Raw genomic sequence first — 23,077 nt, 5'->3', positions numbered from 1 at the left:
TCCAGGGCTTTCCACGCTGCCCAGCTGCAGAGACTCCAGAACCACCCATGCCGTGCTCTGCTGGCACTGCCACGACCTCTGCTACCAGCCCTGCCTGCTCTATCGTGGGTACCAAAAGCAGGCAAGATAACAGCACTCGAGATACCTTTTAGGCTACAGCCTAATGCTGCGACCCTTTAATGCATTCCTCATGTCGTAGTGACCCCCAACTGTAAAATTATTTTCATTGCTACTTCATAACTGTAATTTTGCTACTGTTATGAATTGTAATGTAAATATCTGTGTTTGCTGATGGTCTTAAGTGACACCCTGTGAAAGGACTGTTTGACCCCTTTTGGGAGATGGCTTGCTGAGTTCAATCCTCTGGCACTTACATAAAAGCCAAAAGTCTATAACCTCAGCACAGGAGAAAGGCAGACTCTGGCATCTCAATGGCCAGCCAGATGAGGGCAAAACATGAACTCTGGGTTTAACAATAAACCATGTCTCAAAGAGTAAGTGAAGAGAGAGAGGTGGACACCTGCTGGGGCCTTCTGCCCTCCACTCGGGTGCACACAATGACTGAACCCATGTACCACACACACACACCAGCAGCGGCATCAGCACAGACATGTCCCCACAGCTGGATCTCCAAGACATGCAAGCATCCTGCTTAGATAGCCAGGGGTGTTTGCACCAAGCTCAGCAGACCTTCATGCTGATGAAGGATTGTGCTTTCACCAGCATGGCAGTGTCTCTTTTGTACCCACCGTCACAGCAGTCCTTCTGGGTCTTCAGATGAAGTGCTCTTCTGGCCTGGGTGAAACGGCTAAAGGGAAGTCCACTGTGAGATGCTTAAAATGGTCCCAGCTGGGCCGTACCCTCGGGAGCCAGAGCTACACTATGACTCTGGTCGATGTGTAGGTTCCCCAGGTGTCTGTAGAGTATTCAGAATGGTCCTGGTAAGGAGGGATCCCATAGATATTTTGCCAGCAGTTATTTTGCTTAAGGCAGCAGGTCAGCAGCAGAGTCCAACAGCTGTCAACTAGGCAGCCAAAATGCCTTTTTTGCTTATTTACACGAAAATACACATTGAAAGGTGTTCTTCACATAACTTAGTGTCAACACTAACTAGTGATTTAAACATGATTGAGTGCTTTTAGGAATGGGTAATGTCCACCCCATACCCCAGGACAAAGTAGGTCCCCTTTTCTGTCTCATAAGGGCTAGTAAGGCTCACTTGGGTCTCAATAGAAATAATGACAAACAGGATTCATGAAGCCCACTGTCTCAGCTCCAAAGGACAAGGACCCTTGAACCCAAGCACAATTCACCAGGCAAAGAGGACCTAAGGATTTCCCTCAAGAGGCACTTCATTTTGCCCCTGGCCAGGCAAACTCAACAAGACCTCAGCCATTTGACAGTCTGTGGAGCCCCTTCTCCTGGCCTAAGATGGTCACTGCTAAGGTGATGGCTTTGGGACATCCTGTCCTGCATCTCAGGCTGGGGTAGGAGGGTAATGGTCAAGAGGCTGAAGTGAGGATTAGGATTCCTCCATGATATCCCCTGCCTCTCCTGTGGTTCAGGTCCTTGAAAGTCTTGACTGAGTTGTGTTACAGATGTGTCCATCGGCACTGGGCTCCAAAAGTCTGCATTTTGATCAGTTGTGGGTTTTCTCTAATGGTCCATTCCTGTTGCAAAGAGAAGTTTCTTTGATGAGGGGTGAAGACTATACTTATCTGTGGTTGTAAGAGCATATTTAGAGTGTAGTTAGGGTTGTTATACTGGTTTAGTAAATGCTGATTGTAGGTTCTCCTTCAAGATTCATGACTTCCCTAGCCCTGGCTAGTGGCCTTGGCTTCCAGTACCAATCATGATGGCCCTTTTGTTGAGCAGGTTTGCATATTTTTTGAGACAAGGTCTCCTGGGTTGCCCTGGGACTATGTAGACCAGGCTGACCTCAAACTCACAGAAATCTGCCTGATTCTGACTCAAGTGCTGGGATGAAAGGTGTGTGCCACCACGTTTGTTGAGCTGGTCTTAAGTCCAGTTAGACAGCTGTCAGTTACCACTTGTAGATCAGAATTGATCTGGGCAAACGTGAATGTAAAGAAAGGACCATCCTCTTCAGAAGTAAAACTGTTCTTTAATCAGAACAATTGAAGAGCTTGCAGTCCCTCTGAGGGAGTGGAGACTGGGCCACATGCTGCAGGGATTGGTTTATAAGACCCAAAAGGTAACTTTTGGGGTGGAAGTTTCCATCTACAGGTCTGTTCACCTGCAGTCTCAAAGTGGTCCATACCTGTGGAGCTTGGGACCTCCATCTTATCTGAAGCATCCGGATTCTGACAGCCCAAGGGTGTTACCGGTTAAGTCAGCTTTCCCTCCCACCTGAGGCTTTGATATCATTAATCCTGCAGTCACTAAGGGAAAGTCCTCATTTTAAGGTGGCTGTGTGAGTCGAAAGAGCGCAGCCCATGTCAACTTGCACATGGTGGACATTGAGGAAGGAGTGGTGTCTCAGTGGGATCAATTGGCTACAATTCGTCCTCCGGGCTCTTTGAGCTACAAGTTAAATTGACATGAAGTATACTAACAAGAGTTCCCGGTGTGTTATTATGTGTTTAAGCACCAGAATCCCAAGAAGAGGATAGTCAAAAGAGGGTCCAGGTGAGGGAAGTTCCCCGAGAATGGGGATGGATGTGGGATCCTGCAGAAGGCACCACATGAAGAATTATGGGAAAGGGGAGCAATTGTAGGGGGTTGAGAACAAGGGTTGCTTTGTTATGTAGATAAGTCTTGGCCCTCTTCTGACACACTGCTTTCCTAAAGTAGCTGTCCTTCATACAAGTTAAAGTCTTTTGAGGAAAAACCAGCTTTTTCAGAGCTGCTCTTGGTGTCTGCAGTTCTTAGAATAACCCACTCAAAATACACCACAGGACTATATTTTGAGATGGCACATTCTGGTCTCCTATGTTGTATGCTGTGTATTCTGAGGCCGTGTGTTCCCAGACTCAACAGCTCTGCTCTTCTGCTTCCCCCAGCTGGGCCTCTTGGAGTCACTAAGAATAGAGTCTCTGTGGGGATCTGGAGGATGGTGTCTGGGAAGTGCCCTGTGTGGGTCCTGGGATTTGACCGTAGGAGAATTTCCCCTCACCACAGAGCCCAGAGCACTCAAGGAGGCTCTCAGGCTGCTCAGACTCCTCACTGCGAGCCACAGACCCCACTCTCAGGACCCCATCCAGACCTAGTGTGTCAGATAGCCGGGGGTACTGAAGTTTCTGTTAAAGGAGAGCTGTGACTTGTGAGGATGTAAACTAGACACTTTCGCATCTCATGAAAGATGAGCCAAAGGATGGAAGGAAAGTTCTAAACAATGTGCCCTCACACAGCAGCAATATTGATGTGAATGGACTTCCAAATGGCTCCGGGACTGTCTTGTCCCCACGGAGCAGAGGTCCTCTCCAGCAGAGGTCATGTCTAAAGGCAAGAGCTTTTTCTGTTGCTATCCTGAAACTAGATGACTCCACAGGATAAATCTCTCATGGTGTCAACACTGAGTCTGTAGACAGACCAGAAGACTGTGGGAATAGGAGGGGAAAGAGCCCCTCGTCCTGGAATCTGCTTGAAGCCTCTCTCCAGCTGAGAAGCAGAAATGCCTGCAGAACAGCTGCTCAAGGCCTTCCCCCTTCCCCAGCCACACCCTGCTGGTCCCTGGGAATCCCACCAGGAACCCTATTTACCAGGAAGGGCCAAGTACTCCACTCTTTGCCCACCCCTGGAGGCCCCTGGCTTATATTACCAGCTTATAATTCCATCTGTGGAATCTCCAGAGCCAGAGTATAATAATGTCACTTATCCAGAGAAGAGGAAAAACAATGTTTCTTAGCAACCTTTTAAAATGTAACCAGAGAGCCACCAAGATGTCTTTCTTGCCGCTAATACTGAGACTGTGACTCTTCCCTAGAGAGACCATACCCACACTTGGGTGTGTTTTACTTTCTTTCTGAGTAATTGCCTCTTTTTCTCTTAGCCCTCACGCTTAAAATCTATATTAAATTATCTTTAATAAAATTTCCAACTCTGTTTCCAAAGTCCTGGGATATGAATCTACATTTGACCTGAGTCAAAGTCCCCAAAAGATTAAGGCAACAGCCTCAGGCTGCTGAGGGCTAGCAGCATGAGCTGTGTCTTGGCTCGACACTGGCAGGGCTGAATTCCCCACCCTGTTATATTCCCATCCAGTTTTTTTAAAGCAAATAATAAACATCGTTAAACTTAGCATGTTCAGAAATCTGCCCACATTCACAAATGATGCTGAGACTTGCCTGTGTGAATGCTTTCCTCATCTTGAAGGAAGGAGGGAAGGAAGGAATAGTGGAAAAGAAGGAAGGAGGAAGGGAGAGAGGAAGAAAGGAAGGAAGGAGGGAGGGAAGGAAGAAAGAAAAGGAAGGAGGGAGAAAGGAAGGAAGAATGGAAGGAAGGGAGGGAGGGAGGGAGGGAGGGAGGGAGGGAGGGAGGGAGGGAGGGAGGGAGGAAAGGGAGAAGGAAGGAAGGAACCAGGCTTTTCCAGTTCTCAGAGGTGCTTGGAGGGTTATCTCCAATGTACTCAGGCGCTGCAAGTAAAATGCACCTTTCTTCCCTCTCTCTCATCATGCTTATTCACCCCAGCTTTGTACTCCCTGAGGGTGAACAAAGGTTCACCAAAGCAAGAGCTTTGGTTTACTGTAAAAGGAACTTGTATTTGCCTGGTTCAATTGCTAGCTAGGAAGCTTCTCTTCTCAGTCAAATAATTCACCTCCCTAAAGCGGTAGACCATGGAGTTGAAACCTGCCCAGATTGCACAGTGTCTGCTGCACAGTAGCTACTCAATAAAAAGGTATCATCACAATAGTCAGTGATACATAGACTTCATTGTGCCTCCTTTTATGGAGACTGGATTTCCAGATTGGGGAAGACATTTAGCCATAGCAGCTGATCTAGGCATCGGCAAACCTATTGTATGGTAGGGCTGGAGTGGGAAACTGGTAAATAACACAACACAGCACCATGAACTCACTCCTTACCTAATCATTGTGCCCATGGGTAACATGAAGGAACAGTGAAAATGTGCAACATGAACACAATTCTGTGTCCTCTCCCGAAGAGACTAGAAGGGAGAACGTGTAGGCAGCTTGGGCACAGCTGCCGACTCTAGAAAGAGGAGTGGGTTCACGGGTGGATAGAGGACAGCCCGTCCGGACCACGTGTACAGCCTTAGACTCTTTCCCCTACGGAGTTTTGCTGTAAGGATGCCAAGGACCTGGGGCTGGAACAATGGCTCAGTGGTTAAAGCGCCCTAATTTTCTGTAGCTCCAGTCGAAGCGGATCCAACGACCTCTTCTGATCCAGCACCATCTACTTCATGCAGCAGAACACCCATACATGTGAGGCAAAGTGCCCATGTGTATAATAAAATAACTTTTATTTTTAGGACAATGCTTCCTGAGCTTTTCTGGGTTCCTCACCTGGGAGGGGTGTGCTTTGGTTCAGGAGACACCAAGATGAGTGAGTTTCTGTCCATCCCATGGACAAGGCCCTCACAGGAGCAGACAGGTGCAGTAGCCAGAGCTAAGGAGTATGGGCTGGGAGGGGCTGCAGGGAGGTCCCAGGGGAGGTGTTGAGTGGAGGGCCCAACCCCAGCAATCTACCTTGAGACCTGCTGACTACGGGGCCAAATAGGAAGGAAAGGAAAGACGGACACAAATAAACAAAAATGTCTTCTGGGAGGTTCCCCAGGTTCCATGAGCTTCTACAAGATATTTGTGACAGATGGCTGCTCTGGTGATATAGATCTAGAAACTGGGTTTGCCCAAGATGAGAGCCTCCAACGTAAAATGAGGAAGCCAGGCTTCTGTGAGCAGAGACCCCTCTGGAGGAAATACCTATGGGTGCAACCTAGCTCCCTTCAGATCACAGCATTCTTAAAATGGGTTGCAATTCCGCGTCCTGTAACTGTGTGTGTGTAGGGGTGTCTCAAAAAAATAAAATAAAATTTAAGAATAACTAGAATAATAGATAATAATTATAATAATTAGAACCGACCCTGGTGGCATTAGTGTGGAAGAGCCGGCCCCACCTTTCGACAGTTGCCGCACTCAGGAGAGCAGGCCACCACACCTTGCCTGGGCAGCACAGTAGAGCTTACCCTGGTTGCCTGAGCTGGCCCGAGGGTGTGAGTGCTGGAGAGCTGGCCCCGCCCCTCACTGGCCCTGGTGGTGTGGGTTTGGGAGAGTCAGTCCTGCCTCTTCTCCTTGCCTGGGCAAAGTGGGAAACCCAGTCCTGGTGGCACAGACACAGCAGAGCTGTCAGGTTGACCACCTCAGCTCCTCCCCAGGCCCAGATCCAGGGCTTTTAGTTGGCCCACCCCAACATCTTCCATCTGTGAACTGCTGGAGCCCGTGAAGGGGCTGGTCCTGCAGATCCAACGCTGCAGGACCTCCATGACATGGCAACAACAGGATATCTGAGCTGAGTCCCCATGACAATGCAGTAATGATACTGTAGCAGAAGCCAGATGCCCTGAACCCGGATCACTGCAGCGAACGTTTGCAAGTGAAGCTGTTTGGGCAAAAGAAGTATACTGTGTGACACTGCGGCTCCCACAGCGGGAGGTTACAAGGGCGGAGTGTGGACAAGGAGGGGTGAGGAGATGAGTGGGATTGGGGCACATAGTGTGAAATTCATAAATAAATAAAGTTTTTTAAAAAGTGCTCTCAGATTTTTTTTTAAATTCCAGCAGAATTAAGTTTTTTTTTTTGTTGTTGTTGTTGTTTTTTTTTCCTGAGTGGAAAGGAGTCACAAGTGGAGAAGTTTAAGCAGTGCTGGTCAAGAGCAGGGACCGTCTTTCCAGGTAGGTTCTGCGGGCGGGGTGAGGAAACCTGTTCGGCTGTGCTGAGCTGTGGTCCTGGGTGAGACAGACCTGCCTTCCTGCCTTGCCCGGCCTGCGGACCCGGAGAGTTCTCAGGAGTAGCCACTAGGGGGAGCCAGAGTCCCGTTGGATCCCTCTACGTAACGGCTTGGCTGCAATAGGCACCGCAGAAGGCCTGCAGGCTACAGAAAGTATTTTCATCCTGGCTCTGTCCTTCAGGGCCGCAGTGTGAGCAGATTCAGGGTGTGGGAGAGTGAGGATGATAGAGGAGCTGCCTGAGGTCAGGGAGGGTAGTTCCCATTCGTAACATCCCCTCAGTCAGGACTTGAAAGCAGACAGGCCCTGCTCCAATCCTGACTTCCCTGAGGCGGTAGCCCCGAGCCAGCCATAAACTTCCTAGGTGCAGGCTCCTGCTGAGAGCGCGGAGAGCGATGTTTAGTCCCGTTCGGGCCTGGCTCAGGGGTGATGAGTCCATTCTCCTTCCTTCCACCACCCCGGATGCTGTGCCTGGCTCACTGCAGCCCCAAAAGGTCCCAGGGTGGACCGTCCTGGTCCCCAATATATATCAAGGGCCGCAGTGCGCTTTGCTTCAGCATCTTCCCGCTCACGGCCCTCTCCAGCTGTAGCTCTGCTCAGACCAAGCTGGCTGGCAGCATTTTCTTGGGGCAGCTCTCCACTTCTTAGTGGGGTCACCACGGCTGCAAAGCCCAACCTGCGTCCCCAGGTTAGCCTGTGCTTAGCCTGTGGCTGCAGCTGGCACCAGGCACCCTCCTCTCCTGTCCACTTGCTGAAATCACTTCTGTCACCAGGAGCAGGAAGTGAACTCCTGAGACCCCCACCCCCCCAGCCTCCCCGGGGAGCGAGCGACACTTAGGGCAGACAGGCCCCGACAGGCCCCGGAAAAGCGTTCCAGAGTGAAAGTGAAGCAGTTAGCTAGTTTATTGGTTAAATAGTGCCAGGTGCGCTTGAGGGGCACGGACAGGCGTTTGGAGTGCTTCCTTTGTGATATAAAACATTGCGGCTGAAAGCAACTCGGGAGGACAGGGTCCGTTTGAGGGCCGTCGGGGCAGGAACTCAAGGCAGGAACCTGGAGGTGAGAACTACGGAGAAATACCACAGCTGGCTCACACTCCAGCTTATTCGGGTAGCTTTCTCTTTTAATTTACATTTATTTTTATTTTATGTGGACGGATGGTTTGCCCACACGTGCGTCTGTGGGCCAAGTGCCTTTAAAGCCAGAAAAGGCCATTGGATCCCCTGGGTCTGGAGGTGAGGGCCTCCGTGCAGATGCCGGAAACTGAGCTCAGGTTCTCCGGAAAAGCAGCCAATGCCTTTGGCCGCTATGTCCCTCTCCCGTCCAGGGAGCTTCCTTCTGCAGCCCAGAGACGCTGGGCCTTCCCACTTCAATTATCAGCCTAGAAAATCTCTCAAAGACGTGCTCACAGGCCAGTCTGGTAGAGGCAGTTCTTTAATTGCATTTCCTTCCTCCCAGGTAACCCTAGGCTGTGTCAAATCGATTTTTAAGAACTAACGATGACAGAGAGGATTGTACCAAAGAGCCTCAGCAGTAGCTAGATATGAGATTTGGGAGCTTGAAGCTACTCAGTGTACAGATGACTGTAGGCCTTAAGGAGAGTGCCTACTGGTAGGCTTATTTCTCCTGTCCACAGAAGTCAGTCCTTGGAGTGTGGACTTTTCTTAAGATTTATTTTTGAAATTATTGCTGCTGCTGTTGCTGTGTGTGTGTGCATGCATGATTAACCAGGTCAGAGGACAGCTTCATGGGGCTGGTTCTCTCCTTCCACCTTGACGTGTTTTCTGGAGATCAAACTCAGGGTTGCAGGCCTGTGCAGCCTGAGTCAATGTGCTGGCCCATGACAACTTTGATTTTTTTCATTGCTTGGACGCTCGTTTGACGCAGGTATGCCTGTGCCATGGAGCACGTATAGAGGTCAGAAGACACCATTCAAGAGCGGTCATGTCCTCCACCGTGGTTTCTGGGTGTTGAATAGGCCATCTGGCTTGTGTGGGTAGGCCCTTTACGGGGTAAGCCTGTTCAGCCGTCTCACTGGCCTGTGAATGGAAAACATTTTAGGTGGAGAAGGGGGTATCAGCGGAGAGAAAACATTTGTGTAAAGGGTCCATATATGCAGGTTGGGGTGGGGGTGGGGTGGGCTTAACCCACAGCTCGTTTGCTATGATAATAATCCAGTTTGTGATGCCTGTCAGAGAGCAGTTTCACTACAAGTGGCCTGCTTAATTATGTTGAAATTCCTGGGTGGTGGTGAGCTACAAAGACAGAAATCAGAACCAGAAGAAGGAGTGGGGCTGGAGGAAGGGTCCCTTTCTCAGCCCGTCTGTTTCTCACCTGCTGTTCTCGGTCTTTTCCTCTGGTTTCTGTTCTGGGGAACATGGGGTAAACACCTGCTAGCTTGTCTGCTTTGTAAATGGCGCGCGCACACACACGCGCACGCACACACACACACACACACCAAGGGGAAGCCTGGTGGGAAAGAAAGCTCTGAGGACCCAGACAGAACATCAGGAAGGAAGCGAAGATTTTAAAAAGTTCATCACAAGCTCTGTTCCTTTCTTCCTTTCTGTTTATGATGTTTATGGGAGAGACAGAGAGAATGGGCGCGTGTGCTGGCTCTACAGTGTGTGTGTGTGTGTGTGTGTGTGTGGAGGTCACGTGACAGCCTTCCTGTCAGCCTTCCGCTTTGTTTGAGTCCCTTGTTCTCCACTGTGCGCACCAGGCTAGCTGAGGGGCAAGCTTGAGACTTCTCCTGTGTCCCCTTCCCGTGTTGGCCTCGGAACACTGGGACTACAGATGCCCTACCGTCTCCGGCGTTACCTGAGCCCGGGCATCCAAGCGCCTGCTTTACCCACGGAGCCATCTCCCAGCCCTGACCTGACCCTTCCTGTTTCATAGGATCCCCTGCCTGGGCTCAAGGCACCTGATATCAGTCACTTTTCTCAGCATTGTGACAAATGCCTGAGAAACTGCTCGAGGGTGGGAAGGTTAGTCTGAGCTGGGGAGCTGCCGCGGTCCTGATGGGTCCTGATGGGTCCTGATGGCGGCAGCACGCAGCAGAACTCTTCCCACAGTGACTGACTGAGAAGGGCAGCTCCAGCCTGAACCAAGGCACGTCCCTGCTAACTTACACTTCCTCATTGGTCACTGTGATAGGAAACATCCTGACTAAAGGCAATTTGGGAGAAAAGGGTTCTTCTGAGGGGAGTCAGGGCAGGCACCATTGCCTAGGCCCCTCTCGCTATCCTGTGGTATTTGAACGAGAAATGCCCCCCCCCCCGTCGTCCTCAGTTGCATGTGCTGTTTGGAGAGGGTCAGGTGGCACAGCCTTACTGGACGAAGAAGTACGTCACCAGGCCGGCTTTGCGATCAATGGCCTGGGCTTCGCTACAGTGCTGGGGGGCCAGGTTTCAGCATGGCAGCAAGAGGCGCAGGGCAGGCTGCACCCGGACCAAACACGCACTCAGCGTGCACTGAAGTGTGCTGGGATCATCTTTCCTGGCAAATAAATCTTATTCGAAAGGCCAATACATTTTTTCTCAGTGGAAAAAAAAAAAAAAAAAGTAACGTTAAAAATGCTTAAGTGTTTGGTAACTTCTTCCGGCAGGTGGCGCAGGTACACCAGGAAAAAGCATCTGAGACCCGCAGTCTCTGGAAGCGATTTGCGTTTTGCTGTGGCTCCCTCTCGTCTCCACTACACCTCTGGGGTTGTTCGGGGAGCTTGGAGAGGTTTTGGCACGTAGAGCGAGCGCTATGAAATAGCAAGTGGCTGGGTAGGTATGACAGGTCCGTCTTCATGGATAGCTGTTACAGGCAGAAATGACACCACCACTTGGAAGAATTTCTAATGTAGGCGATAAGCCTGTAATGCCAGCGCTCAGACACTGAGGCGGGTGGATCTCTGCATCTACATGAGTTTGGGATCAGCCCGGTCTAAGTGAGTTCCATGCCAGTCAGGGAGCACAGGGGAGTCAGGAGAGTGGTGATGCAAATGAAAGAGAACAAAGATGAGCTGGTGAAAACCATTAGGTATGCTCACTGAACAGAAGCAAGGTGCAAGAATCCGGGAGCCGTTCAGTCCACGAGGCCAATGTCTCAGCTGGTCATCAGTACACAGTGGAATCCTGAAGAAGCAGGCTCTCATGCCAGTGAAGGAACGGGCTTGCCAGCAAGAGTGAGAGCAAGCAGGGGAAGAGCAATCCCTTCTTCCGTGTCCTTCATATTGGATGCCAGCAGAAGGTGGTTCAGATTAAAGATGGTTCTTCTCGCCTCCAAAGGTCTGGAATAAAGATCCAGATCACAAGCGGGCCTTCCTATTTCAAATGACCTGATTAAGAACAAACAAAACCAAGCATGGTTGGATACCATAAAAAGCTAAAATGTTACGCTCAGGATGCGAGGCTAAGCACTGCACTCAGGGTCAGCCGCTTTGGACCCAGAGAAGAGCATGGGTTGATGCCCCAGGTCCCGCCTCTGAGAAAAAGGTATCGGACGGGTCTGATGCTCTTTGGGTGGATGACACCCAAACGAACATCGGTACAAAGTCCCAATTTATTTCTAATATCAGAGATCAGACCTCTACTCTTGCCTGATGCATCTAAAACAAAAAGGGGGAACTGTAGAGAGCTGCAGAATGCTATGCCTTAAAGATGGAGCTGGTTTCCGCCTTCCACCTTCCCGATGGTGAGTGCTCTCTGTCACGAACAATTCCACATTTGGCTAAGGCTGAGGATCTGGCTTGCTTCCATGTATGTGGACCTATCTGCATTGCCCACATGGCATGCCTGGGTTGGCTACCCAGAGGCTATTTAAGCTGTGGGCTGGCTTTCCCCAGGGTCCGAGGATTGTTCAAGGTTTCTGAATAAACTGCATTGAAAAAAAAAAAAAAAAAAGAACAAACAAAAACACAAAAATTCCCCAAAGGCATGCCCAGCCATTTGATTTTTAGTCAACTCCAGATGTGGTCAAGTTGACAACCAAGAACGAATTTAAAAATATTAATAAAAATAAAAGGCTGTAAAAAGTCAGGAAGGTAAGTTTGATGGGCCAGGCTGGTCTACAGCGTGATTCCAGGACAGCCAGGGCCACACAGAGAAACCCTGTCTTGAAAAACAAAACGAAACCAAAGGTCAGGAGCAAACCCCGCGGTCCCCGGACCGTGGCAACTGGACCAGGAAGAGATGCTAAAAGCACACCGGGGGCCGCAGAGCAGCTAAGAACAGTGGCGGCGGCTGCAGACCACCCCTCACCCCTCATACGGCAGCACTCGACTCTGACCCAGGGGACCAACGCCCTCTTTGGGCCTGCTTGGGCATTGCAAGCATGTGGCGCGCAGACACACAGGCAGGCAAAGCGCCTATAAAATAAACAAACAAACAAGAAATTCTTTTAAAAAAGTGTATTACGGGGCTCTGGAGATGGCTCAGTTGGCAAAGTGTCTAAGTTCGGGTCCTCAAAACCTACGTCAAAAGCCCGGCATGACAGAATGAGCCTGTAACCACAGCGCTGGAGACCCGCAGAGCCCCGAAGTTCACTGGCCACAGCTAAACGGGTGAGTTTCAGGTTCAGTGAGAGGCCTCGTCTCAGTGAGAAGACGGACAGTGATGGAGAAAGACCCCTGGCACCGACCCCTGGCCTCCGCACATACCTGCATGTCCGCACCCACACTAACAAGCGCACAGACCACACACACAGACACATCAGAAGCTGAGTGTGCTGGCTAATGTCTACAATACCAGACCTTGGGGGCGGCGCCGGGCAGAGGCTGGAGGATCACGAGTTCGAAGCAAGGTAGGACGGCATAACAAACTACTGCCTTAAAAATCAAAGGAGGCGGGCAGCAGTGAGGAGCGCCGTTGCTCTTTCTGAGGACCCAGGTTCGACTCCTAGCTCCCACATAAGCTCACAGCTGTTTGTAGTTCCAATTCCGGGGAATCTGGTATTTGTGGATTTCACTATTTTAGGCATTTCATACAAATGGAATCACACGTGCCTTCAGGCAAAACACCAACGCACATAAAATAAAAAAATAAACCTTAAAAAAAGAAAAAAATTAAAGAAGGGGGTACCGGGAGGAAGGCTTGGAGGGAAAAGCTCTTGCTGAGTAAACAGGAGGTGCCGGGTTTCTATGTCCAGCCCCTGTGTGGAAGCTGACTAGGGCCGTGCAGTTTGCAGCCTGGAGAGGCAGATTCCAGCAGTCACTGGACAGCCAGATCAGCTTTTTCCTGGCTCGGTGACACCTTGTGTCAAAAAAATAAGAAATAAAAAAATAAGGTAGTGAGTCACTGAGGAAGACACCTGCTGTCAACCTCTGTCCACACCTCCACACGCTTGTGCACGCACATTCAAACACACACAGTTTGCGACTGTAAAAAACGAGCAGATCAGTTACGTCAATGAAACTAAAAACAGAAAAATGGTTAAATTTAGTGGAAACAACAGAGTCATAAAACTGATGTATTTCTGAGTAGGCTGATACATTTTTAAAGGAATAATTTACCAAATCAGGGACGTAATAATAATAATAATAATAATAATTGGTAATAATGGAATCCAACAATAACTGACACCACAGATGCCAAGACAGCAATAAAATACTAATAAAATGCTAAATCACCAGAAGCCACGTACCGTCAAAGCTCACCAGAAATAAAGCCATTACTCAGATATTGGTATGATTACTTTAGGCATTGGATTTGTAAAATCCCCAAACCCTGACACATTCACCATACTTCAGTTTAACAGTGTTACTGTGGGATAGCTTACACGCTAGAAGATTCACAGGCCTACAGTGAACATGCTTCATCGTTTTTCATGGATTCAGACGTGATGAATTTTAGACCGTTTCACTACTCCCCAAAAGATATCCTGGTGTCTGATATTAGTCATTCCCCATTTCCCTCTAAATTTCCCCCCTCTGTGGCCACTAATGTGTGTTCTTTGACTATTTTAGGCATTTCATACAAATGGAATCACGCTACGTGTGGAGTCTGTAAGCTCTCTCCACTGATCATGGCATTTTCAGTTTCCCAGCTTTGTCATGTGTCAGGATGAACTTCATCTCCTGCTGTCAAGCAGCATTCTGTTGAATGTTAGAGTTCTGGTAACGTCTCTCATACTGAACTATCGTCAAGATTCTAGGATTCTGGAAAAGGGAAAACAGTAAGAATAGACAAGAGAACTGGTTAAGAGCACTGACTACTCTTACTGAGAAGCTGGGTCCAATTCTAAGCACCCACATGGTGGCATACAACCATCTATAATTCCAGTTCCAAGAGATACAATTCTGACCTCCCCAGGAAGGAACAGATGTGGTGCCCCACACACGCAGCCAGGCAAAACACTCGGACATATAAAATCAACAAATCTTTAAAAAGAAAGAAGGAAACCTGCAAAAAAGCATGAAAGCCAAGCCCTGACGAACTCCTGAGATTCCCTGCAGCTACGTGGGCTATCTGCAAAGCTACGTGGGCCAGCTGAGGTGAAGCCTGCATCGCAGCGGAGCCCATAGGATGCTGGAGACCAGCCAGCCCTAGTCAGAGACTGTGTGCATCCCATGCAGAGGGGCCTCATGAAGCTCACTGGAGCTCAGATGGTGCCATCCTACACCCTGCATGCCAGATATGGAGCTGTGAGACTTAATGTTTTCCCTGCTGGATTTTGGTTGTGCGTTGGTCCAGTCTTTTCTTGCTCTCCTGGAGGTGGGGGTAGGTCCTTTGTGTCACTGTACTGGAAATGTGTAGCTTGCTTTCATATTTTACAAGGTGTGACGGCTGTTCTTGGCTGTCAGCTTGACCACATCTAGAATGAACTAAGAGTCCAGAAATGGAGGGCACACCTGCGAGTGATTCATTTTGCCCTGTTTGGAGTGGGTGAATCTGCTTCTGGTCCAGACTTTTGAGGCTGGAAGACACAATCCTTTGATCTAAACCTTGAGACTGGAAGGCACACCTGTAGGGGAAGTTTTGGTTTCTTGAAAAACTCAGTTATGCTATGTAAACAGGTTTTTGTTTCAATCCCAAGTGTGGGATATGGAGCTGCTTTCAGTTTATCTATAGCTGATAGGCTCCTGCGGTTGGAAGAGGGGTGTGGTCTTTGCCAGCTGGTAGCAGCCTCCTGTGGCTCAGAGAGGAACATGGTCATTGCCAGCAGCAGTTTAATTCTGAGGACTCTGAGAGGGTATAAAGATCAGAGCACAGAGAAGAAAAGGACAACGCTTTGAGGAGACGGCCAGAGGAAGAAAAAGGCTTCTTGTTCATCCCTGCTGCTGCACTTTCTGTTTGCTGTTGCTGTTTTGATGGACTGCTAGATATCCTGACAACTGAGACTGGAATTGCCCCAAAGAACCTGACAACCGTAACCAGCCAGAAGTAGCTAAAGAGAATTCCACCGTTCTCCCCACTAATCTTTTGTCTCCTACCTAGTATTGGCATGTTGGAAGGTATCAGAAGGGATAGGGTTGGGGAAGGGAGGTAGAGGCAAAAGAAACCAAATTAAATAGTTTTAAAAATGGTGCCTACACACACCTTTAATCTGGCCACACCTGCCTATATAAGGATATGGAAGAAGGAAGATTTTCCTCTTTGCCCACTTTCCGTCCCTCCCTAGGAAGTCCATTCCTTCACTGGCATTAGAGCCCACTTCTTTGGAATTCTAGCATCTACTGAAGACCAGCTGAGACATGCAGCCTCATGGACTGAAGAATTTCTGGATTCTTGAACCTTCTGTTCATAGCCCGCCATTGTTGGATTAGTTGGACCTTAGCCTGTAAGTGATTCTAATAAATTGTGTGTATGTGTGTGTTCATTCTATAAGTTCTACTACTCTAGAGAAGCCTGACTAAATACACAAGGACTCACAGTTAAGAATTCGCCTTGAGTCTCAGAGGAGAGTGGGGATTTTCAGCAGTGCTGGAGCTGTTGAAAGTCTTTGGCGAATCTTGAAGTTGGACTGAGTGCACTTTGCATCCGAGAATGCCATGAGCCTTTGATGTCCGGGAATACTGTGGCTTGAATCTGAAATGTTACCCGGAGGCTTATGCAGTGAACCCATTTCCCCAGCAGGTGGTAACTTTAGGAGGCTGTGAACTGTCAGGAGTTGGAGTCAGGCTATCAGAAGCAGGTTACTAGGACGGCCCTTCAAAGGTTGTTCGCCTAGCTCCTACTTCCGACCTACTCTCTGCTGTGGATCTGCCAGCAGGAAGGAGGTCTCCACCACCTTCCCCACTGTGCTGGACAGAGCCATCTGAGGCTGACCTAATGTGGCTCTTCCCTCCCAGAAAAAGGATGGCCTCCCAACCCACGGTCACCGGCTGTGCTCACTTATTCAGTCTTTAATTTCTTCCAGCATGGTTTATAATTTTTAGTATTTAAGTCTTATATATCTTTAGCTAAACTTATTCCTCTTTCTTGTTATTGAGGAGCTAAGAGAACAGTGCCCCGGCACCTAGCACTTTGTCACACTGAGTGCTTCAGAGGCAAGCCCTTCCTGGCTTTGCCTGCTTTCATGCCTCTTCCTTCTGGTTCCCTGAAGCTTCCTCTGACCTTCCCTCATCTGCCTGAAGACAGAGCCTCCGGAAAGGAGCACAGTTGTCCTTTTCACAGTCTCCTCTTAGGAATCTCACCACTCAGGACAGGTGAGCTGTGTCCACTGTCATCTGAACCACTTGTATGAAGGTTTTCTCACCCCCATCACTGCCCATCCTTCTGACAGCCATGAGCCTTTCCCTGGTACAAGCTACTCCCATGTTGCCTACATCCTGCCCCAGTCTCCCGAGTGAAGAAGCTATGGGACTTCTTCGTGTCAGTGGACTTTGGGGAAGCTCATTTTTCCCTCATGTAGTCCCTCTTGCGGGTAATTAGTTTACTTCTATCTTAATCCCTTTTCTATTTTGGTGAAGAGACACCGTGACTAATGCAACTTATAAAGCTAAGGATTTAATTGGGGTTTGGTTACAGTCTCAGAGGGTGAGTCCATTTTCACCATGGTGGGGGGCATGACAGTCATGCACAAACCAGGGCTCCAACATTAAATTTCATGGTGCTCTTTTTCTCCTTAAACTGTATTTTTTTTTTTTTTTTTTTGCTTCCCTTGCTCCTTAAACTAGACCTGCAGAAGAGTGATAACCATGAGACGAAGTCAATAGCTATCTTGAAATCTCTTCTACAAATGACATTGGTCCAAAACACTTCAATTTAGCCTCCTGCAGATTCTTAGAACAATGTGGCAAGGACAAAACCCAGCCACCCTCTTTGCCAAAATCACCAGAATGGTCTCTAGGCCAGTTGCTAATATTGTTCTCCTCTGAAACTTCTTGAGCTGGACATCCATTGTCCATGTTGCTCCCAACATTACTGTCCTCTATGCTCCTACTAGGATGACCCATTGAACCTTGCTTACAGTACTCAAATGTTTACCTAACCCAAAGTTCCAAAGTCTTCATTCCTCTAATAGCAGCATGGTCAGGCCTGTCACAGCAATACCCCCATCCCTGGCACTACAACTTCATAGAATCAATCACTGAGCTTCCAAAGAGCTTTCTCTCTCTTAAAATATAAGTGTGATTGCTTTTTAAATTTTATTTTTGGATTGTTGATTGGAAGCTGTGGTAGTTTGAATAGGTATGGACCCCATAAATTCATGTGTTTGAATGCTTGGCTCCCTTAGGAGGTGTGGCCTTGTTGGAGTAGGTGTGACCTTGTTGGAGGAAGTATGTCACTGTAGGGGTGGGCTTTGAGGCCTCCGATGCTCAAGATATGTCTAGTGTGGTACAGCCTTCTGCCTGCAGATCAAGATGTAGAACTCTCAGCTCTTTCTCTAGTACCATGCCTGCCTGGATGCTCCCAAGCTTCCTGCCATGAGGATAATGGATTAAACCTCTTAAACTGCAAGCTAGCTCCAATTAAATGTTTTGTTTTATAAGAGTGGCCATGGTCATGGTGTCTCTTCACAGCAATAAAACCCTAAGACAAAAGTTGGTACCAGGGAATGGGGTATTGCTATGATAGGCCTGACCATACTTTTGTTTGGAAAAATGTGGATTTGGGGATTTTAGATTAGGAAAGCAGTGGAATGTCTTAACTGGGCCATTAAGACATGGCTTAATGGGCCGTTCTAGTAGGAACATAGAAGACAGTGGTTCTAAGGGTGATTTGAACTATGGAGGCCTGGCTCAAGAGGTTCCAGAGAAGAATTTTATTGTGTTGCCTAGAGATCATTCTTGTGATAGTTTAGCAAAGAATTTGGCTGCTTTTTGCCCTTATTCAAATACTTTGCCTGAGGCGAAAGTAAAGAGTTCTAGATTAATTGCATTGGCAAAGGAAATCTCAAAATAGCCTAATACAGACTCTGTTGTATAGTAACTAATATTAACTCTTATGAAGAATACTTTGATGAAGAGGAGCAAACTGAGCAAGGTAAAATACAAAATTAAAGGGACACCAGGAAGTGGAATGGAGCTAAATCCTGTGTTCAAGGAGATAAACAGATTAAAGATATTAAATTGGAATTAAGGGACTGGTGATCTTAGGGCAAGATCCCACCCAGCTAAGCTTCCATCTTGTGAAAAGGAATTAAAGAATGGTTCGGTCCAGGTGTGAAGATACATGCACTCAGCACTCAAGAGACAGAGGCATGTAGATCTCTGAGTTTAAGGTCAGCCTGATCTACAGAGTAAGTTCCCAGACAGCCATGCTTAGACAGTGAAGGAAATCATTGAAAACAGAAAGTGAAGATGTAATTGAACAAGGGGCCATGTTCCAGCCCCAGCAAACAGCAGAACTTGGCAGCTTTGGTCACATGGTTCTGGCTTTAGAGTCAAAAGAAAGGGTTTGTGGAATTTCCCTTGATGACTTAAAAAGAGTATCCTAGACCAGGCGTGTGGCAGGAATGTCCCTGCATAGAGGATCAGGAAGACCTCTGTGTAAAGCTGTGAAGCTGAAGCCTGGATTGCCTTGGAGACCCCAGAATGTTTAGAGATGCCAGAGCTGAGGAATACCTGCCAAGGAAAGCTGCTGACAGGGTGTGGAACCAGCCCAAGAGAAAGAAGTGTGTTACAGTCAACAAAGCTAAAAGGAGTTGGAGATCTGAAAAGTGTTTTAACATCAGACATGAGATGCAGAGTTTGGAGTTTTCCCAGCTGGTTTTCAGTCTTGCTTTGGTCCAGTATTTCCTCACTACGCTCCCTTCCCTATATTTTCAAATGGTAGTGTATAATCTGTGCCATAATATATTGGAAGTACGTGATTTGTTTTTTTTTATTTTTCTTTTATGAGGATTACAGTTTGTATGAATCTCAGAAAAGGCTTTGAACATTGAACTTTTTTTTAATATATAACTTGTTTAACTTTATTTTATGTGCATTGGTGTGAAGGTGTCAGATCACCTGGAACTGGAGGTACAGACAGTTGTGAGCTGCCATCTGGGTGCTGGGAGTTGAACTTGGGTCCTTTGGAAGAACCGACAGTGCCCTTAACCACTGAGCCATCTCTCCCGAACATTGAACTTTTAAACATTGTTTAGACTGTGGTAGACTGTGGAGACGTTTGAGGTTGGACTAAATGCATTTTGCATTAGGTTATGGCTCCAACCCTGTGGGCGCCGAGGAGTGGAACGTGGTGGTTTGAGTAGGTGTGGCCCCCATAGACTCATGTGTTTGGATGCTTGGACCATAGGGAGTGACACTATTAGGAGGTGTGGCCTTGCTAGAGGAAGTGCGTCACTGTGGAAGTGGGCTTTGAGGTCTCCAGTCTCAAGCTATGCCCAGTAAGACTATGCCCAGAAGACTGGTTCATAGTCTTCTGCCTGAAGATCAAGATGGAGAACTCTCAGCTTCTTCTCTAGCACCATGTCTGCCTGGACACTGCCGTGCTTCCTGTCATGACAATAATGGACTAAACTTCTGAAACTGTAAGCCAGCCCCAATTAAATGTTTTGTTTTTTAAGAGTTGCTATGGTCATGGTGTCTTTTCACAGCAATAAAACCCTAACTAAGAAAGCTCCCAAACTGATAATAAGAATCATCTTGTGGGCTGGCTCAGTGGGTAAAGGCTGAAGGTTATTAACGACAATTTTCCCACATAAATATAATTTGATCATATCCACCAGAGTTCTTAAGGATTTTTTCCTTTCAGTTCATGTATGTGTGTGTGTATGTCATATGGACATATATGTATGAATGTGTGCATGTAAAGGCCAGATGTCAGCACTAGGTGTCCTCCTTGACTATACCCTACGTGATAATTTTTTGAGACAGGATCTGAAACTAAACCTGGAATCCACAAATTCATCTAGGCTGGCCGGCCTATCAGCTGTGGAGAACTGCCCTTCTCCACCACTCTATTGCTGAGGTTCAAGATGAACGCCGTCATGTCTGGCTTTTATGTGGGTTTTCTCAGTCACCGTTCTTTTGCTGTGAAGTGACACCATGACCAGGACAACTTTTTTTAAAGCATTCGATTGGGGCTTGATTACAGTTTCAGAGGTTTAATCCATCATCGTCATGGCATGGAGCATGGCAGATGCAGAAGATGCTGGAGCTGAGAACTATATATCCTGGTGCCAGGCAGGCAGAGAGGTAGAACCTGGGCCTGGGCATGGGTTTTTGAAACCTCAAAGCCCACCCACTATTGATACACCTCCTCTAGCACCAGTCCTTCTAATCCTTTCAAACAATTCCACTCCTTGGTGACTAAGCATTCAAATATATGAGATTATAGGAGGGGGGCATTCTCATCTGGACCACCACACGAATGCTAGGAATCAAGGTGCAGGTCATCAAGCTTGTGTGGCAGATTCTTTAACCGCTGAATCATCTTTCTGGGCCAGTGAGTATTTTCTATTTTCCTAGTCATGAGGCAGTGTGTGTGTTTTGATGTGCAAAACTCAGTAGCTTGCTCCAGTCATCTTTTTTTAAAAAGATTTATTTATTTATTATGTATATGGTGTTCTGCCTACATGTAGGCCTGCATACCAGAAGAGGACCAGAAAGTTAGTGAGGATATGATTGAACAAGGGGCCATGTTCCAGCCCCAGTAAACAGCATGTGGTTGCTGGGAATTGAACTCAGAACTTCTGGAAGAGCAGCCAGCGCTCTTAACCTCTGAGCCATCTCTCCAGCCCTGCTCTAGGCATCCTTGGTTGCTACCTCTTATCATCCTCCAGAAGGGCCCTTTTCTCAGCAATCAGCCCTCTGCCATCACTACAGGCTGGGCCTTTAAAGAGTTAAACTTTGAGGACGCTCCTCTTGTCTACATCTGTTCATCATCTTCCCTGAAAACCAACCTAAGCCCAGCACTGGACCCTGGATCCAGTTCCTCTCTCCAGACAGAAAGCAACTCCAGGCCTGAACTGTGCCCACCCTCCATGTATGTCCTAAAGCAGAGAAAGATACATGGACTGTGAAGGTTTTGCTATTTTTGTCTCTTCCTCCTAAGTGAGGATCTCTGCTGGAAACCATGGTGGAAGTACATTCCTTAAAGGAGGCAGAGGGTAGCTGTGGGTAGAGTAATTCACCCGAGCCCAGTAACTGTCACACCTAACTCTGAAGGAGCCGTGCCAGTGCTTATTGTATTTGGAAAGCTCTACACCAATATTGACCACATACTGTTTGGTTGGATTTCTGTTGCTGTGACAAATCTTATCCCCATCCCAGCTCCATTGCCATAACTAGCCTATGAAGAGAAAAGGTGGGGAATGGCTCATGGCACTGAAGGTCTTGGCGCACGCACCGTTGTCCCTTTGCTGCTAGTTCTCTGGTGAGGTGATATAAACTGCAAAGGATGTTTTGCATAACGGAGCAAGCTGCTGACCCCATCCCAGGTGAAAAAACAAAGACAAAAAACAAAAGCAGAAGAAAATAGGACTGGGGCTCTGTTCACTCCTTCAGGGACACGTGCTCTCAAAGGTCTAAACTCTCCTGGAAGCCTTTTGTCCTAGCGATTCCAGCTAACATAGCCACACCGAGACCAAGCCTTTAACACACAGTCCTTTGGGCAATATTTCTATCCAAACTAGAGCACACGTGGAACAGAGTCTAAAATTTCAACCCATCATACTTGCTTGGGCCCTATGGCTCCATCTAGGTGGGTGAAATTGTGCTGGGTGGCTTTGCTCCTTCTCTGTCACAGTCTGCTTTGAATCAGTCAAGCATTTCTTTGAGTTTTCTGTGGGTTCTTGGGACTTTGAAGTGCAGGGCTCTTTAATCTCAGTCCCCTCCTGGACCCTGCAAGCCTCAGACTCAGAGGCTGTGGGTGGCTCAGTCAAGTGAGGTCAAGGAACCTGCGCCTTCATCCCGAAGTGCTTGGATGAGTTTGTTCTCCTCTGCACTGTGACCAAAGGAGTAACACAGAGACGCCTCCAGGAGTTCCTCAGCCCAAGCAGAGGGCACTCATGCCAGCTCTGCCCTCCAGGAGCCCCAAACTTCCCTCAGATCCTCTCCTACCCCAGGTAACCACCCCAAGTGAACTCCAGTAACAGAAGGCTTTTCAGAGATTGGAAAAATAACAACTCTATTATGAGCAGAGGCTGCTGAAAGGCGGGCTGGTATCGTTTGGGAGATGTATCGCTTTCTGTGGGTTCTGTGACACATTTGCATTTAAATAGCCTCTTGATCTCTTTTTTCTGAACTTCACAATAGCATTTCCTTCAAAGTGCTGACTAAACTGGATGGCACTGCTCAGTTTTTACTTTTATATGTTGTCTTATTCTGGCCATCTAGTTCAGGTGGCACTTGCAAATGCAAGACTTAAATTAGCTTTTTTTTTGTTGTTGTTATTCTTTTTGGTTAAAACTCATGCAGCTCCCGAGCCTGCTGTCTTTCCTGTCCCTCCTCCGAGCATCTCTCCAGGGGAACAGTCTTGTGGGAATGTTTTGTGGCCAGGGCTGCCAGCAGGTCAGTCTGTCCTGGGCCAGCCAGTGGTTGCTGGAATTGGTTCTTGCGTCTCCCTCGAGGGCTGGCATTTACATTTTCAGGCATTTTGCAAGCCACTTCCTCAACAATCACCGTTACAGAGTACATGAGGCGAGCCTGGGAGTAAGTAAGTTATATTCAAATGAAAGGCGGTGTCCAGTGCTCGTTATTGTCATCATTTTACCATGTGTGACCGTGAGGCCATTCACACTAATGTGCCTCTCTGATGTGAGGGCTCTATGATGCC

At 47.9% G+C, this 23,077-nt stretch overlaps 1 protein-coding gene across 3 annotated transcripts in view; it reads left to right on the top strand.

Moving 5' to 3' along the window:
- Nucleotides 1–23,077, top strand: part of Galnt1 (polypeptide N-acetylgalactosaminyltransferase 1) — a 125,368-nt gene that overhangs the window by 95,582 nt on the left and 6,709 nt on the right. For 2 of the 3 annotated variants that reach the window (XM_060377594.1, XM_060377593.1), the window contains exon 13: nt 6,814–6,871. In XM_060377594.1, coding sequence (XP_060233577.1) covers nt 6,814–6,871 — 58 coding nt within the window. Of the gene's footprint in view, nt 1–6,813; nt 6,872–10,530; nt 10,578–23,077 lie in introns of those variants that run through there. The other variant, XM_060377596.1, reaches the window with a different exon arrangement.

The sequence above is a fragment of the Meriones unguiculatus genome, chromosome 2, assembly GCF_030254825.1.
Source record: "Meriones unguiculatus strain TT.TT164.6M chromosome 2, Bangor_MerUng_6.1, whole genome shotgun sequence".
NCBI lineage: Eukaryota > Metazoa > Chordata > Mammalia > Rodentia > Muridae > Meriones > Meriones unguiculatus.
This window is presented reverse-complemented; position numbering and strand designations above follow the sequence as displayed.